Genomic DNA, 17,659 nt, shown 5'->3' on the forward strand with positions numbered 1-17,659 from the left:
ATAGACATTACGCTTCCTCTTTTTTTTTTCCAACATGCACTTTACTGTTGTTAGGCCCTATTTTGATTAATTATGGGTCTATCAGCTATGATAATGACGCCACCGTTTATAGCCTTCCAATGTTCCCACCGAATAGTAATGTCAAATACTCAGAAAAGGCGATTCTACATTGAATAATAATCATATCGGAAATGGACAATATAATAGCTCAAACAACGCATTTTAAAATGAAAATCTGATTCTATTAAAAAATACATATATACTAGGACTCGACTAGAGTAGAAGCCAAACTATTACGGTCCTAGGCATGTTTTCCTACCATACTGATTGAATTTTGTTATGATAATGTATATTGACATACACATTTATATCAAGGAATATCCAACAATGTTGTGATGACAACAACATAATAAATCTTTAAATAACGGAAGGAAACATGAAACGAAAGATTATTTATAGCAAATAAAACAATCACCATCGACACTATTATACTAATATACATTTTTATGAATGTAATATGATAATGTTAGTTTTAAAAAATGCTATTCCTTTTGATAGTCATAAATAGTAGAAGAGACACCATTATCATGATTATCAATAAATTTAGATTTAATGAACATTCAATAGGCCTATATGTTTAGAGTAGTACATCTATTCAACAGAACAACGATTGTTCAATATATATAATATACAACTTTTGTAATTACGACAAGACTATCACAAATATATATATATAGATATATATAATATGCTATGATAAATTATTAGATATTATTTAGAGATATAGTTATATTGAATATAAAAACATTGTATAAATTGGTAATATGTATATTTATGTGAAGGGAAGATCTCAGGTTTAATATCACAATAAAATCACCAAACTTCACAATCTACATTTATGCACGTAATGTACAATTATTTAAGAACAGCTCTCTATGATGAAATGGTTCTTGCCATATATCATATCACAGCGAAAATGAATTATGTAAGGGATCGTCGCGACGCGTCGTGGTCCAGCTGTTCTGCTGACTCTCGTCGTTCAATCAGAGGGTCATAGGTTCGAATCCTAGGCATGGATTTATTTCCTTCAGCAAGGAATTTGTCCACATTTGCTGCACTCGACGGAGATGCAGTACATCGGTACATGGAAGGAGGATTCATTCCTTGAAATACTAATGCATCAGGATGATGGCCAAGCTACAAGGTTTGATGAAGACGATTAGATCCTTGAGCAGTATACACAGAATACACGAGCCCTTTAAGAGTCGCGTCGCATTGTATAAGATTGGACAATGAAGGTCTAACATCCAAAATCGCAATGATTTTAACACCTTTACTTTCTATTTCATAATGAGAATTACATCATTGAAAACTCCGATTGAACATCGAAGTCTTTGTTAAGATTCATTGCTCGCTATTATCACTGTTGCCATTGACTATATCATGTGGGAAGTAGTTTATTCTCAACTCATGGATCCCTTACAAGTTCTACGGATAATGCCATCAGATTATAAAAGCGCCATTTTTGTTGAAATTAGATATCCTCACCTATTAGGGTTTTGAAATCAACCATGGCATTTATCCCCATTGCCAAAATTTCAATTCCAATGCTTGGTGAAGATTCACCCTACTGCATCTCAGGTAGTGAATGGCATTCTAGTGGGCGGAATATCTTTAAATGATGTAGCAAAAAATAATAGTGATGTCTAGCAGAGCGGAAAAAGTACTGGATCAACTTAAATTGTAAATGTATACAAGTTAAAATCTAAATGTCTGTACAATACTGATACAAAACATTTTATACGAACTCGTAGTCCTCTTCAATGTACATTGTAGCATCCGATGTAGATATAGGATATGACAGCAAATAAGAATCGAATCAGACACACATATCAGTGTGGAGCGTTGTGGCCCAGTGGATTAGTCTTCGGACTTTGAAACAGAGGGTCCTGGGATCGAATCCCAGCCATGGCGTAATTTCCTTCAGCAAGAAACTGATTCACAATGTGCTGCACTCAACCCTGGTGAGGTAAATGGGTACCGGTAGGAAGTAATTCCTTAAAAAGTTGTGTGTGCTATGAACGCCTAGCTTAGCCGGGTAATATAGGAGCGCCTTGAGCACCTAACAAGGTGGATATGTGCGCAATATAAATACCCTATATTATTATTATTATTAAATACCTTGTGGCCAACTTAAACAGGAGTCTGTAATTAATTGATACAATTTGACGATGTATAGGCGTTCGTGTTTCTCCAAAAAACTTAAATGTAGTACTGCACAGTCCGCCATACGACCCATCTTTCCGAACTATGCCCCTCGGACCGTGCTTTACATGTATGTAATGCCTACAGACATGAACGAAGTACCTAGACACAACACAATGAATAGGTCTGTAGATTATTATATACATGGAGAGACTGTATCATAAAGATCAAATAATAAGATAAGAACATGAGAAAGAACGTCGACATTGTATGTATTTACATATATGATTTAGATGATAAATGTAGACGAGAGTTAACTTTATAACTTTACTATTTCAAATTCAAAGAACTCGTGTTTTGAATGATATTCAGAATAGTTGAATTGATACACATGCTATCATTACTCTATGATGAAACAACACTGAACGTGTGAAGCTACATAATGTTATCAAGATTATCGCTTCCAAGTAATTGCGATGATCCACACTGCAGCGGATAAACTAAAAATGATGGTGACGAGGAGGGTGAGGGATGTGAGTAGAACGAGATGAAGGAAAATAATGTGAAAAAAATAGAAGGAAGGGGTGGAATTTATAGTGATCGCGATATCCCTCAACAATATCAACCATTATCTAATCAAACAAATCAACATCCATTCTTCCTGTTCCGATCATCTGCGCTGTTTTGTGAACTATTATCTTGGATGAAGAGCATATACGTTGGGAAATATTTTCACCTCTCATTCACACGACTAAATAAAATACCAAAAATCAGTATTGCATTAATACTCGTTGAGGATACTAAGGGCCAAGTATCACACGATTATTGCTCTAGATATTCAATATTGAAAATTAATTCAATTAAAAACAATTTGAAAATGCATTTACGTACAACGTCTACACAATGGTTAAACTATTTTTGTAATGCACATGTTATACTAGGTTATATTTACTAGTATTATACTCAAATTAGAGTCACTTACTAATTAAATGTGCAATACTAATGCTTTTAATACGGTATATGATACTCAACACTATATGGTGTCTAACACATAAATGTATTATATTATAATCATAACCTCCAAGAAGGTACTAATTATTTTCTGATACAGGGTTAAAACTTAACCAACCATTTTTACTCAAAATATCCCATGTCACATTCCGCATAACTCTATACATTCTCTTTCAAAAGAAAAGTCAGTTTTAGGGCATTACCTATGCTTATCCACACACGGTATCAAGCATCTTGCCATGGATAAACAAGTGATTGGTTCATCTCATAAACTGTTGTGTGTGTGTGTGTGCTCGCGCACGCGCGTGCTCGTGTGTGAATTTCAACTATCACTTGATAATCATCAAGCATCCAAATGGTTATCCAAACTTTATGATGAAGTAACTTGTTATTTGTGCCATGAGCTAAACTCTGTCACAATCTTGACTTAACCACACACACTGTAGTAACTATAAAGGCTTGAAATTTAAGTATTTAACCGAGATAGGAGTTAGTCTACCCTTACCAAGCGCATACATTTGTTCCATACTATTGAGACATCCACTTTTAAATTATTTTCCAAACCAAAATGAAAGGAAACATGTCGATTGGTCTGATTGTCAACAAATTTGCCGCGGTCTAGATTGCGTAGCACTGGTAAATCTGTAAAAAGACCTAACATTTTTTACACACATTATTTGCTTTATTTTTTCAGACGTCCGTTTCCTTGGCTGAATGTCCGTTAATTCTGTTAGCACTGGTTGTGGAGTTGATTGGCGGCCATGTTGGGTCGGAGTTCAACTGCTCGATCAAGATCTCGTGCTTTACGACTTTCTTGCCTTTGCGCCATTTCCGGCAGGTCGCGTAATTCTGAATGAAGCGCGTATCCGCCAAGAAATTCTGTTTTCGAATAAGAAAAGACAAGATGAATAAATAAATAAAACTAGTCCAAAAAATATATACACAGGGCATGTAGATTGATACGCCATTTGTTAGTTCAAAGGCAATGCTGAGATCTTCTATACAAGCCTATATTTTAGAAGTATGAATCTTTACAACTACTGAAAAAAAACTGATACAAAAATTGAAAGGAATGCGTTAAATTAGGCCACAAAGATTTGGGATGTATTCTCATTATTATATTTATTAGCAGACCAAATCGTGGCTTGTAACTATGATACAATATATTTTCATTTATCATCAATGCTTCATTGCATTGAAAAAAAAACACATTGCTTTCAAAATTGTATTTTAATAACATTATTTCACATTTAGAAAATAAATGGGTCCAGTCATCATAAAAATATTTCGGTAGAAATAAAGTTTCGTAGATTGGATAAGATTATCCACTACACTTCCGCAAATGTTCAAATATCAGACATTCATATTAACATTCCTTATATGCAACTTACAGGGTTATACCATTTTCAAGCATCAGTTCAAATTCGTTAGCATTGTTGAATACATGCATGTCAATGCTAAAAAGTATATAAATATGTGCCTCACGTTATTCGAAAGATGCAATCTCTATTCTGAGTTTGCGAGGGTAAAAGAAATAACAAACTTGGAGGTTATCAACAATTTGCATTTCTTTGTCTCTCTGTAGATGATTGGTTAATTTGAATGCTAGTATTATTGTGCTGTCACTATACGCAACTGAATAATTCACATAATTGTAAGAAGTATACCTCAATGAGAACAGCTGCTAAGAAATGAGCCAACACCAGTGCAATGATGATGCAACGGAACAGCCAATCTACTGTCTTTAACTGTATAGATAAAGATAAAACAAAATCGATGGTTATATTATTACGTTCAGTAGTCTGCAGAGTGGATTTCGGACATTATAATAGATCACAAAGATTAGCATTACTATAATCATTCATCGTGTGATGAGTTGGAGGAGCTTTACGGATAATCAATCTTGTCAAATGGAATGGTGAATTTAAAGGAATTTAGTTGGTATTGGGTATTAAAGATTGGACAATATTTATCCCCTAATTGCATAATTATCAACTAGATATTTTTTTATTTAGTGGTAGAATTAGTATGAGAAGAATATAGGCGTTGAAGTGATATCAACGTTGAACATGTAGAATAAGCAATGATGGCAGCAGCAGCAGCAGCAAATACCAAATATAGGCCTAGTTTGGCCTATATGGTCAGGAGTCGTGACGGTGGAGGTAGAAGTAGTAAGGTAAGGTGATAGTGATATAATTAGTTGTTGAAGTTGTAGGAGCAGCAGCAGTAGCATTAATACATATTACCCATATTCTGTAGTCAGGTTTAACTAAGACTATGGTCTACATCTGTGCTAAAACTATGAAAAGCCACAAAATATCAAAATTTGTTAACAATCCATGCATGCTAACAATGAAGACCTTTTCTTATTCTCACTTTGTTCTTACATCATGCTATAATGCCGAGGAAAACTAGTTCAATAATTAATCACAGGCAGTTTAACATGAATGATCTGAATGCGACATGACAATTTAAGCCTGTACTATTAAAGATTTATGTCACAGTTGGCTATATACAATTAAACCAACTTTAGACTTGAGTTTAGTTTAAATCCGAGTTCAGAATACAGGCCTATGAGTATTTCTTACATGGAAGTACTGATAAATTTTATCAATTGGACACAGGACGAGGAAGAGTGAGAATCCACATATTATGATCAGACTCCCAGAGAACAGATCTGTAGACAAAGAAAAGAAATATTGAAATCAACATTAGCCACTGTGAATAAGAAGGAAGTAATTTTTGTTGGTTAAAGAGATATCACATGTGTCAATCTTTTTCAGAGATATCTCCATAAAGATTTATTCTGAAGTGACAATGGGTAAATAAATATGTTGTCACATCATCTTAAAAAAAATAAAGGGATTGCCTATCTTTTGATACAAAAACATTTACGAAAAACAATACGTATATATCCATTATAAATTCACACACTATACACCTTAAGACACGCATACATTACCAACTATTGGGCTAGAAAAAGTACGAAGCGTAACATGTGTTGTTACTTTTGTGACGGACCTAAATGGCCGAAATACTGTTTTGCACATGTACAGCACAAACAGTAGCTGTTAAGAACAAGTATTAAACATAATCACCTCGGGAATCTAAAACGTCATAGTTAATTATTGAAAAATATGATGTTCTTAAGTCTATTTCATCTCGGTAGACATGTCAGTCAATGTCACTTAAGATGTCTCTATAACTGACATACATGCAATGCTCTCCATTCGAGTCTAGAAAATATAAGATGCAATTATTATTCCTTTGTTTAGGTAATGAATTTTGAAGCTTAACCTTTTGACACCAATAAATTACCAAAGCGTGTGTTGTGATTAAATCTGATACAATCAATTAATAGGAAAAGTGTTTTATTAATGACTAATGACAAATATGACGCCATAAATGTTTTTTCCCCAAATTAAATTTGGAAAACTGGTGATAATTATCTTTAAGTTCTAAATATAATAACCATCATGATTTGCATTATCAAAACCATTTATATCAACACTACCATCACCACAAATATCATCGCTTTGACCATTTTAAATAAATTATCGGATAAATAGCAATTTAGCTTACAGTTGGTGTAAATTGGTCTTCTAAATGGAGGTCCTTTAGAAAAGATGAAAGCTACAATCAGGTATTGAAAGTTGGAAACGAAGAATAACGTTGTTGATTCATAAGCGAGTGTATAAACTAACCCAGCGTCTTCGCTCTTCCTGTAGGGCACAAACCTGGGTAAACAGAAAAAGAATTTCGCATGGTATGAAAAATTAAGCTCATAGGCTAACCCCAAAACTTTTTTCCCCCATTCGATGAGATGAGTGTTACATAAAAATCATATATATCACAAAATAGAATCGATTACATTAGCCCCCCTCCCTAAAAAAAGCTATCAAGTCCTGCAAGTGCATTCTGTCCTTAGATACATTACCGGTTTACTACCTTCTCTTTCCTTAACTACTAACCACCTCCCCTAAGAATATGTTACGAGTTGCGATTGATGCGATCAACCACAACCATAGAAAGCCTGCAATGTCAACATCTAAAATGCATGTTTGTTCAAAATATTTTCTAGATATAAAGCACATTCATACATTCATCATGTTCATCATTTTCTTGGACAATCATTCAGATAGATTTTTGTGTTTACAAAGGACACTGAAAATTCATGTAGGAAAAAATATGACGTTAATAGATTTCCACACAGTTGTAGCTGACCGAATCAATCTTAACTCTTTGTAAGACAGGCCCCTGGAGTGACATAGGTAAAGTTCTTACCATGGTTGTTGCTTAAGGACGAAGTAAGCGATGATTTGCACCATGAATTGGAGGAATATGTGGATGAAGATGGAGAAAAGCATGGCAGGATCGGTAAGACTGTTCAAAGGTTTCCTGGTTGAAATCTTGGTATAGGCTTTGTTTCTGGCAACTAGACACAAAATGAGGAAATTATGCAAAGGAAATTATGTTAAATAAGTGTAATATTTAACATATTTGAATGTTAAATTCATGATTCCATCAGTATCAGAAGATATAAAGGAATTATGATGAATTCGGCATACGCTCGCCAAAATCGTTAAGTTGGATCCACTTTTAATCAAGCGAATGTTTTTTTTTGTGATTTTCAATTACAGGTTTGGCCTCATTTAGTCAGAATGCAAATATTGCAGTACCTTACAATGGTTAGAGTGAATAAGAACTCAAAATTGTTTCATGCATTGCTGTGAAATTTAAATGTATATGTATTGTTTAAATGCTCTGAACGTGCTGAAGGAAGACATATTGAAGCAGACGTTTAACAAATATTTTGCACAATAAAAGAATCAGTAAATAACATTTTCTTCACAAATCTGGTAACCGGTTTAACTTTTCTTAAAATGCTACTTTCGTTCTAATGCTTATGTACGAAAAAAGAAGTAAATTAGTCAAAAATATATATACAATTAAAAACTGATCAGAAATCAGAATAAAAGCGAAAACATTATTTAAAAAAAAAAACTTTTATAGCTAACGAAAGGTACTAATGGAACAGAAATAGGCCCCTCATTATGTGTATTAAGATTTAACAGAAATGGGGAATGTTTTCAGCGGTTCAGTATTCAAGTTGTTTGAGTCAGCTTTGAATGATTTGAATGGAAAACTTACTTAAGATAGCAACGACCGCAGTAATAGCGATATCCCAATACATGAACATGCCATCACTTGGAAATAATTCAATCTGTTGGAAAGGAATAATAAAGATAAATCAAAATTACATCGAAATTACATTACTGTCAGTCAATTGATTTAAAAGTGTAAACAATATTTAAGAAATACCAAATTATACTGGAGGTGCAGACAATTAGATGATATGAATATTATTATCTTCACAACTCTTTGGATTCATTTTCAAAACAAAATCATTTCATATGTTTATCTCTTGTTAAAGGTGATATGAATATTATTATCTTCACAACTCTGTGGATTCATTTTCAAAACAAAATTATTTCATATGTTTATAAGTTAATCTCTTGTTAAAGGTAATAGTTGTTTTAAAGTTGTTGCAGTTTTGACTCTAGATCTGGCAGTATTACGAGTGGATCATTTTCATGTCGTCTTTAAATTGTAGGTTCAGAAGTAACAATCTTTAAAATAAAATGAAAGTATTCCATACCGTATTGAGTATGATGATAGTAGCGAATTGGATCATACTATACAGAGCCATATACTTGAACACACCGAATGACGTCACCAGTGCTGCTCGTCCCTCCCTTTTGCGGAAAAGAAGTGTAACAATAAATATGAACATGGTATACAAAAAGACAACAGAAAATCCAGATTTCCAACTTGTGATGAAATTAGCCATGTGGGGGATTTATCGTGGTATAACAAGCTACCAATTCATAAACATTTACAAAATTGGCCCAAATATATATGGTGAATTTATCAGTATTGATGTATGTTCGAAGTCTTAATACTGCATTTTGGGACAAGAGAGGTATCATTCAAGCGAAAAAAAAAATGGTGAAGGTATTGAAAGACGACTTCATCTGCATCGCCCTAGAAATGACAACTTCATCATCTCCATGAAAAGAGTGTTTTGTTTCATTGTTTTTTATCATTATGGGGCTGCCATGATAACATGGCGCGATCGCTCAGTCGGTAGAACGGGGGTTTCAGATTCCGGTGACCCGGGTTCGATTCCCAAATGGTGCGCTAGTGCCCTTTAGTAAGGCATTTATCCTCATTACCAGGTCCCTCGGAGAGGACCATAAGCCGTCGGTCCCCTGGTTGCTTGCTCACAGGCATTCGTGCTTTCTTAGCAGTCAGGTAAAAAAAGCCTCGGTATGACATGACATTTAGTCAAAGAACTTACTTGATTAACGTGGGGATACATTTGATATTCTGTTCCGATGAGGTGAAAGGTGACGCAACTGAAGCTTCGGCCTCGGAGAGTGACACCCCGGCGTGAGCTGTTTTCAGTGCCCCACAATCGTTGGCGCCGTCCCCGCACATACCAACGTAGTACCTGCATGGTAATTAAAGTGAAATACATTGGACGTAAATTGAATTAGAACGTTCTGAAATCGATAATTTTATGGTATCGATGGGGGAAGTTCTGTCTTATTTCGATTGTCGGTAGGTGACTAACCGTGGAAACGGGGTACCAGCTGACTAATAACATGAAAAGGGTTCATGTAACGGGTAAACTATATAATTCGAAATAAAGGTGATAAACAAAAAGTAAACAAACTTTATCCATTCAAAATTGACAACATATGAATGTACGTAAAAATAGCTTCAACTATGAGCCCTATTGGGATAGAAGCAGCGGGTTCCCCGTTTCCTGAAAAGTGTCAGAACTTTTAATTGGTAGCCTTTTTTAGCTCTTCAGATATCGGGGTGGGGCATAAGGACAATCTTGATATAAAAGTTGGATTTTATTTCGAATTCATTAACAAATCTTTTATTCAAGCATCACTTGTGCTTTTACCCTACCAAAGGGAACATTTGTTAGAAATTGCAAACGATCGTGATCGGTCAATAGCTGGGACAGACCAGTCGAATATCTGCAAATGTATTCGCAGATTTCGAATTAATATCATTTTCTTTTGTTTTTGTACTACTCTTTTTTAATAAGAATTTTTGGAGGTTTTTGTTGTAATGGGAATGTCCATCTATACTTACTCCAAAGCTTGTAAAGCCTCTACAAGTTGGGCTTTCTGATCAGGAGACATTCTGGCGAATACTGTTCCTTTAGCAGCAATCTGAAATGCAATCAATGAAGAGCTAAATATTAAATTGACCCTGCTATCATGGCTATGGGATTCCTATAGCGTATGCTACATGATAAGTACGTAAAGTGTCAATCTTCGACTTCATCTTGACAATGCTTCGATTTTCAAAGGGGCGATTTCATATTGGCAGGGACCTCACCTAGTTATGAGTGTAGTGTTTTGACAAGCATATAAAAACTTTCTAAATTGGTGTCATACGCTGCCTAAAACGTCTCAGCGTGATAGACCTTTACCTTTGGAACTAGGTGAGGCACATGTTCCATGAGTACAGCAAATGTCTTGCCATCAAGAGCTAGATGGTAGGTACTGCTGAGGACCTCGTTGCTGATCTCTTCTCCTTCCTCGATTGTCAGGGCGACGTCGTCTTCTTCGACCTTGAAAAAAATATGTAAGGAAAACCGTCATACAATGTAGGTCATTATCCGTAAGACAATCAGTTACGAAATTGCAGTATTGCGATAAGGGGCGGTATTCTGAAAGCTCAATTAGCGGTCAATTAGCGCTCAATTAGCATTTTGGTATTCTGAAAAGTCACTTAAGTGCCCCTTTCCTTATTTGGCAGGGTTGCGTTGCGCGCACTTGCAATAGTACGCGTTATGACCGCGCGAAGACTTATTAATTGAGTAGTTACGAGACTTTTGGTATTCTGAAAAGTCTCATAGCGCTCAATTAGCGGACTTTCCAGTGGAGAAAGATAATGGTGATAAGAGGTCCATTAAGTCTCATCATATCTTGCTAAATGTGGCTTTCATTTCGTATAAATATCATCAAATTGGTTTAATACTAGGAGGAAGGAAGATAATAAAGGAGAGAGCTAAAAAGGGAATAAAGGGGGAAAAGGTGGTGCATAGAAATATGTAAAATAAGGAATAGGGCCTAGGGACTATATTTGGTAATAAATCAAAAAAGGGGGAAAAAGGAGACAGAAATATTTGTGTACTTATAGGGAAAATATGACAATTATTTTTCTATATTTTCTTTTATTATTAGCATCATAAACTATTTTGTTTTTGCACACTTTTTTTGACAATAATGAAATTGCCAAATCACGGTAGATGCAGCAATGTGCAGGGGTGAATTAAACCTTGTTTCTGACAGTGAAAAAATAAGCATATAGACCCTTTAGTATTTAAACGAATATAGAATAAAATACAAAAGAAAAAAATAGTGAGTGATGCCATCGTTTTCCCCACCTATAAAAACCTATAAATGTCATAACGTTTGTATATCAAATTTCAATAAAATTTCCGTTTTTTTTTAAATAATGCTTGTTTGATTTTAAAATTATGTTTATTCAAATTTTGTTGGAGAAGATTTCTCATATAAATGAAAAGTATGTAGTTTTTAAAATAAGTAGGAATTAAGTTAAAGAAGAACCCCCCCCCCATCATGGCCCCGAGACAGAGGCAAATAAAATATTGTAAAAAAAGAAAAAGAAAGAAAGCTACAAATGGATTCAATGGATAGGGGGTTGTGAAAATCAGAACGCGTTCGAAAAAAAGAGATAAAGCACAAAGGTATAAGAGAGAAAGGGGAAAGACAACAGTTAATTTCAACAACATAACGAACCTTCAATCTCCGATGCAAATTATGCTTAAGCATTATTTTTCAGCAAAAATTCTTTGTATCAAGATCGCAGCGCAGTGCACCTGCAGCAGCCGGGCGCTGCGCTGCAAGGCAGCAAAGTGAAGAGACACTGCGCGCTAGGAGAAAATTTTACGTTGTAAGAGCGCATTTGATTGGCTAATTCGGCTCAGTAGGGGAGTGGCCTAAAGGGACTTAATTGAGCGCTAATAGAGTTTTCAGAATACGAATTTGGAGGTACATTAGCGCTCCATTAAATGGGTAACTTAAAAGGAAATTTAAGTGGAAACTTACGAGACTTTAGAATCAGAACCTGTACAACATTTCTAGAATAATCATTGATTCGGAAGGTTGGTGAATGATGCCAATTAACTTGGAGTGGAACAGTCTTAATTGTACATTGCATTTTGCCTTCTAAAACATTCTGCAGTGAATTTCTGTAACTTTGGAAAGTCGGCACGGAACTTGAGAATTCCACTTGAATCTTGCTAATCTAATCTCTGAAATTAATTTGAATTTACTCTCGATGAACACACTAGTTGTCATACACATAATAGACGATTGCATTTTTAGTTAACTTCAACCCAACTATGAAAATTATCTATATATGGTCCTTGATCATAATAATGATAAATCGTTATTTTGTGTATGGTGTTTCTGGATGAGGACAATCAATTTCAAACCATCTTTATTTTTTAAAAGCAATACACACCTGTCCATTCATCTTATGGTGCATTGGTGTAGATGTTTTGCTGTTATCCCCTGGTTTCTGAACAGGTTTCCAGGAGATGAGTGGTCCTTGGTCACCTTCAGGTGGTGTGGCTTCTACTTCAACTACCTGCTGCGATTGGCCAATCATTCCACAAGCACGTGCAACATGGATAGCTGTCAGTTTGTTGTCGCCTTTTTTGTTGAAGATTGATTAAGAATGGGTATCAATAAATCCATAGAGTGATTTTCCAAATGCGGATACTAATTCTCAACAAGTCCCTTCATTCAGTTAATCTCTTGTAGAAAGGATTGCTCCAAAAAACTGAAATGTCTTGTATGGGCAAAGGAGTAAAGCTTCAATGGCAAATATGACTAGTCCATTTTTATTGTCGATCCATTTTCCTAACATGCCTTAGATTGTGCATTCATTCAGATGCCATCACTTTCTTCCTGCGATATTCTTTTTTCCCCGAACCAACTTCATTCTCTTAAAACGCCTAGCTCACAATAATCAATGTGTTGTTCGACAAGCCACAGCAAAATTGGAGATTAACCACTTATTATGTTTAAATCTACTAAGTAGTTCGTATAGACACATACCAAATTCGAACTGCTTTGGTCAATTTCTTTAGTTATTCTACCTTTTCTGATCTTCATTTTCCCCTATCGTTTAAAGAGTATATAATTCTGATCTTTGTTGTTTTATTCAACGCAAATTACCCGTAACCATGACTGTTCTGATCCTGGCGTCTCTGAGCTGAGCGATAACTGCGTTTGTTTCTGGTTTGATTGTGTTCTGTAAGATCAACAGCCCCAACATTTGAAGATCCTGTTCCACCTCTTCTCTGGAATGAAAAAAAAAAACATTGTAACCATTTAGTATGAAAATATAGATTATGTTGGTTCTTCACATAAGCTTTCAAACCTCACGGATTTTGTGCTTATATTATTTGTGATCATGGTATTATTTGTGATCAAGAGTATACGATCATAGGAAACAGAATTACTAAAACTTTGGGTTATTGTCTGATATAACTACGAAGGTGTTTTAATCGTATTATTGCTTAATTAGCTGACATTCTCTTTTATTCAATTGACTATCATTTTTCACAGTGTGTCAAGATCAATTTGAGTGATATTTAATTTCCAGATTAAATCGAAAAATTTTCTATCATTTAAAGCTACAATTGATATTACTAAACAACAAATTAAAGTCGTGATAAGAATAATGTTACATACCTGTCAATTTTCTCAGCATTTTCGTAACTGAATGAAGCGTGCAGTGGCTTCCAGGCCATGGCTAACACACGAAGACCATTCTGAGTGTGTTCCTTTAAGATTTCATGGAACTCCAAAGGAACTAAAATGTCAGAAAGACAAGAGGTTACCTCTCGTCACTTTATCCTGCTACTACTCAAAGCATCGCTACTCGAGCTATATTCAGCTCATCTTATTTGGTTTACATTTCTTTTCGGGACTTCACTCTCTTTAAACAAAAGAATACCTCTAATTTCCTCTTTTCATCCTTTCTCGTCTTTCCATCTCAACTTCCTGCCTGTATTTCCTTTCCCTTCTTCATATTACACATGGTGAACCGTATAAAACCTTCTCCACGTTATTAACTCCACCATGCAAACCTACAAAGATCATTAGAAAATCGATCTGGGGGATTTGGTACCTTCTCAAATCTGTAGAGTACCGACATTTTGAATTGGGTAATTTACCACCTTGGATCATTAATAACTCTTTTTGAATCAAAATGAGATTGCATGTGTCTTACCTGTACTTTGGTCGCAGAGCCTAGCGATTGTCTCTGGAGCACCTTTGACATACACCTCCATATGTTTGGTGTCTTTGGTCTGTGTTATCACACTCATCCTCTGAAGGTTAGAGGAAAATGGAAATTGACGAATGATGCCGATCTCGTAAGGATTCACCTCATCGTTCTGCAGAGATTAGAATAAAAATGAACATAAATATGAAATATTGCGTAGCACCGACATTGCAACAAATGAGAATTTTCCAGGGATGTTTTGAGCCGTTTGGGGGATAAATTGCACCCAGCTACCATTTATTTTCCCCCCTTTCATGTTTAAACTTGCTTTGCCATATCCGTAAATGAAGTAAGCATCAGGTTAGCTTTCCGTATAATCTTATGGATAGTTTCATCACATACCGGTGTATTAGAACCAGGTCCTGGCTGACTCCCGAAGGTTGATGATCTACCAAGGGCATCTTTATTGTTGGTTACTGGCGTTCCTGCACCGCTGTCAAAGGTCGAAGAGCGACCCATCTCCTCGACAGGAGTGTCAGATCCAAAGGACGGAGAGCGAACAATGGTTGGCATGAAATGGTTGAAACCAAAGACAGGTTCTACATCCAGAGGCTCACGGATGCTCTGAATATAAGAGAGGTGTTGGTGATAGAGGGAGTTGATTTGAACACCATAAATATAATGAAGCTAATTCAAAGTAAGATCCTATCCTTGCATCTTCCACTCAGAGATGCTCTTGCTATTTTTAATTTACATGAATCTGATTACCTTTGATATGGAATAAAGTAAGGGTAACTATCCATGTCATACCTTACAAACCATTCATTCATGGAGAGAAGACACCTTTCCTATGCTTAACTGGAAGAATCATACATGTAATCTTGACCAGGGTTAAAGGAGGTGGATATACAAAGTGGTCAGAAATGTTCTTTATTCCTAACCTGGGGGAATGGTTCCCTACAAGGTCTTGGGATTTTCAAAAACGCCAACGGATTCTATGAAAATACTAACTTTTTTGAAGATAAAGAAATCCAATATAAAATTCACTTCAAATACGTTTTACTGGTTTTATAGCTCATCTAGGGAGTCTCAAGGATGGGACCTGAATAGAAAATAATCCTGATAATACTTTCATGACTTTTAATATGTACCGACTGTTTCATCGTTTCCCTATTAAACCTACACAAACAAATTTACTCAACCAACTCGAGTCAGTCAGTCACTCTAACTGATTCGTGTTAATACATTTAAAATCAACTATAGAATAGTGTAACATTCATTCGTGAGAAGGTACTCTTTTGAAAATGTCTTAACTAGTAGAAACAATAATAATTTATTGATTATGTTTATGAGCCGGTAAAAGTTGATACACCTTAGACTTCGTTGTACAAACAGAAAATATCTAAAAATAAACAATCGGAGAAGATCGGTAAATTATCATTAATCTATTGTAATTGTATTCTTATTTTGATATGAGGTATTTATTAACCGCCCCCCCCAAAAAAAAGGATAATAATATATCTCATTTCACTTACCCATTTGATAGCTTGAAACATCTGAACGTCCAGTGGATCACCCCTAATTTGATCTTCAATGACAGTCAACGAATGACACGTAGCCATACCAGCAACGAATGGTCCAAATGGCATCTTACTCGCATCTTCTACTATCACAAAACTGAATGATACAAACAACAGAAAACTGGTCGTAGGATTGTATTTTGAAAGATATGAATGTTCTTTCACCTTTTATCATTAATCTTCAAGGCAATTTAATGATGCATTTAGACAAAGTCGGTCGTCTCTGTGGAATACATGTAGATACGTAGATTGCTTTACAGTATACATGAGAATTTTTGATAAGATTAAACAAGAAATATGTACCTGTCAGTTTTGACTGGTGAAACAGCTAACAACTCGAGATGATCCTGCGTAAGAGTACCAGTCTGTGAAAAGATCAAGAAAATGTAAGCCAATAATAGCAAGAAATCCATGAAACACGTAAGTGTTTAAGGTTTTTTTTATATAAATATAATAAGTAACTTCTGAATGTTTCCATGGCGAAGAAGAATAGTGTAGTAGGTTTCACGGTACACCATGTATCTTTCTTGGGCAAGTGTTTGGTCCTGTAAAGGACCACCGAATCTCGACGTTTCTACTGCGGACGGCAATAACACACTTGTCGAAACGTTGAGTTTGGGTGGTACTTTTCAGGACCAACACTTGCTCAAGAAAAATACATGGTGTACCGTTTTTACTTGCTAAATAATGTCAAATGGGATGTAATATAATGTATCATTGTTATTTTACATAAATATCCTTTCGCTATGGTTCTCAAAAGAAGTAGTGGCAAATTATAAGAAGTTGACCAATCTATTTTTCTCTAAGTTCGTTTCGTAAAGAAGTCCCTTTCAAGTTAATATTTCTTTTTTACTGGAAGCATGCAGCTTGTATATTCGACTGATATAAGTTATTGTTAGAATTAAACTAATTCCAAATCTTCTGTGTGAACCACAACAGTGAACCACCACAACTCCTCTTGCCACAGGTACATGTAACTTCCTATTATTAAAAGTAAAAGTGTGTAGAAATTGGTTTGTTCCATTTGATGGATGACGGCATTGCCCTACCAGCATGTTGGATTAAGTAAAGTAAGCTCGATAGTAAAGGTGACAAGGTGATCACTGACCTTATCGAAACAGACGACGTCCATCATTCCGCCAAGGTTGATCCTCTGTGGACTGATGCAGAAGATACCCAAGTCTTTGAGCCGTTTCTGGGCGTACACCAAGCCGATGGTTAGTGCTGCTGGAAGGGCAGGTGATACGGCGACGGTAAAGATATCCATAGCCTTCAAGATTATATCCTTTGTATCTGCCTGAGAAACAGAAATTTGTAGATTTAGCTCCTGCAGACTCGACTAATTGGGGCAGAAGTGGTTTCTTAGTCAGGTGAACAAAATTCCAAGGCTACATGTTGTGCAAGTGCCTTTTAGTTAGGTGATTATCTTCATTACAATGACCCTTATGTAGGAAAGTTACTTTTAGGGTAAGGCAGCCTTGGATTTGACTTACTACCGATTACCACGTTCT

General features: G+C 35.5%; 1 protein-coding gene across 1 annotated transcript in view; it reads right to left on the reverse strand.

The window, feature by feature from the left end:
• Positions 1 to 2,103: 2,103 nt before the first annotated feature.
• LOC121427680 (probable cation-transporting ATPase 13A3) overlaps positions 2,104 to 17,659 on the reverse strand; it is a 53,296-nt gene continuing 37,740 nt past the window's right edge. Inside the window, exons 14-31 of the mRNA XM_041624200.1 lie at positions 17,257 to 17,445; positions 16,452 to 16,513; positions 16,104 to 16,245; positions 14,971 to 15,192; positions 14,575 to 14,740; positions 14,034 to 14,154; positions 13,515 to 13,639; positions 12,796 to 12,986; positions 10,733 to 10,873; positions 10,390 to 10,469; positions 9,578 to 9,730; positions 8,876 to 8,972; positions 8,368 to 8,440; positions 7,501 to 7,651; positions 6,799 to 6,953; positions 5,805 to 5,893; positions 4,884 to 4,964; positions 2,104 to 4,095 (exon numbers count right to left, since the gene is read on the reverse strand). Coding sequence (XP_041480134.1) covers positions 3,907 to 4,095; positions 4,884 to 4,964; positions 5,805 to 5,893; positions 6,799 to 6,953; positions 7,501 to 7,651; positions 8,368 to 8,440; positions 8,876 to 8,972; positions 9,578 to 9,730; positions 10,390 to 10,469; positions 10,733 to 10,873; positions 12,796 to 12,986; positions 13,515 to 13,639; positions 14,034 to 14,154; positions 14,575 to 14,740; positions 14,971 to 15,192; positions 16,104 to 16,245; positions 16,452 to 16,513; positions 17,257 to 17,445 — 2,427 coding nt within the window. The 3' untranslated portion in view covers positions 2,104 to 3,906. The remainder of the gene's footprint in view (positions 4,096 to 4,883; positions 4,965 to 5,804; positions 5,894 to 6,798; positions 6,954 to 7,500; positions 7,652 to 8,367; positions 8,441 to 8,875; positions 8,973 to 9,577; positions 9,731 to 10,389; positions 10,470 to 10,732; positions 10,874 to 12,795; positions 12,987 to 13,514; positions 13,640 to 14,033; positions 14,155 to 14,574; positions 14,741 to 14,970; positions 15,193 to 16,103; positions 16,246 to 16,451; positions 16,514 to 17,256; positions 17,446 to 17,659) is intronic.

The sequence above is a fragment of the Lytechinus variegatus genome, chromosome 14 (assembly GCF_018143015.1).
Source record: "Lytechinus variegatus isolate NC3 chromosome 14, Lvar_3.0, whole genome shotgun sequence".
NCBI lineage: Eukaryota > Metazoa > Echinodermata > Echinoidea > Temnopleuroida > Toxopneustidae > Lytechinus > Lytechinus variegatus.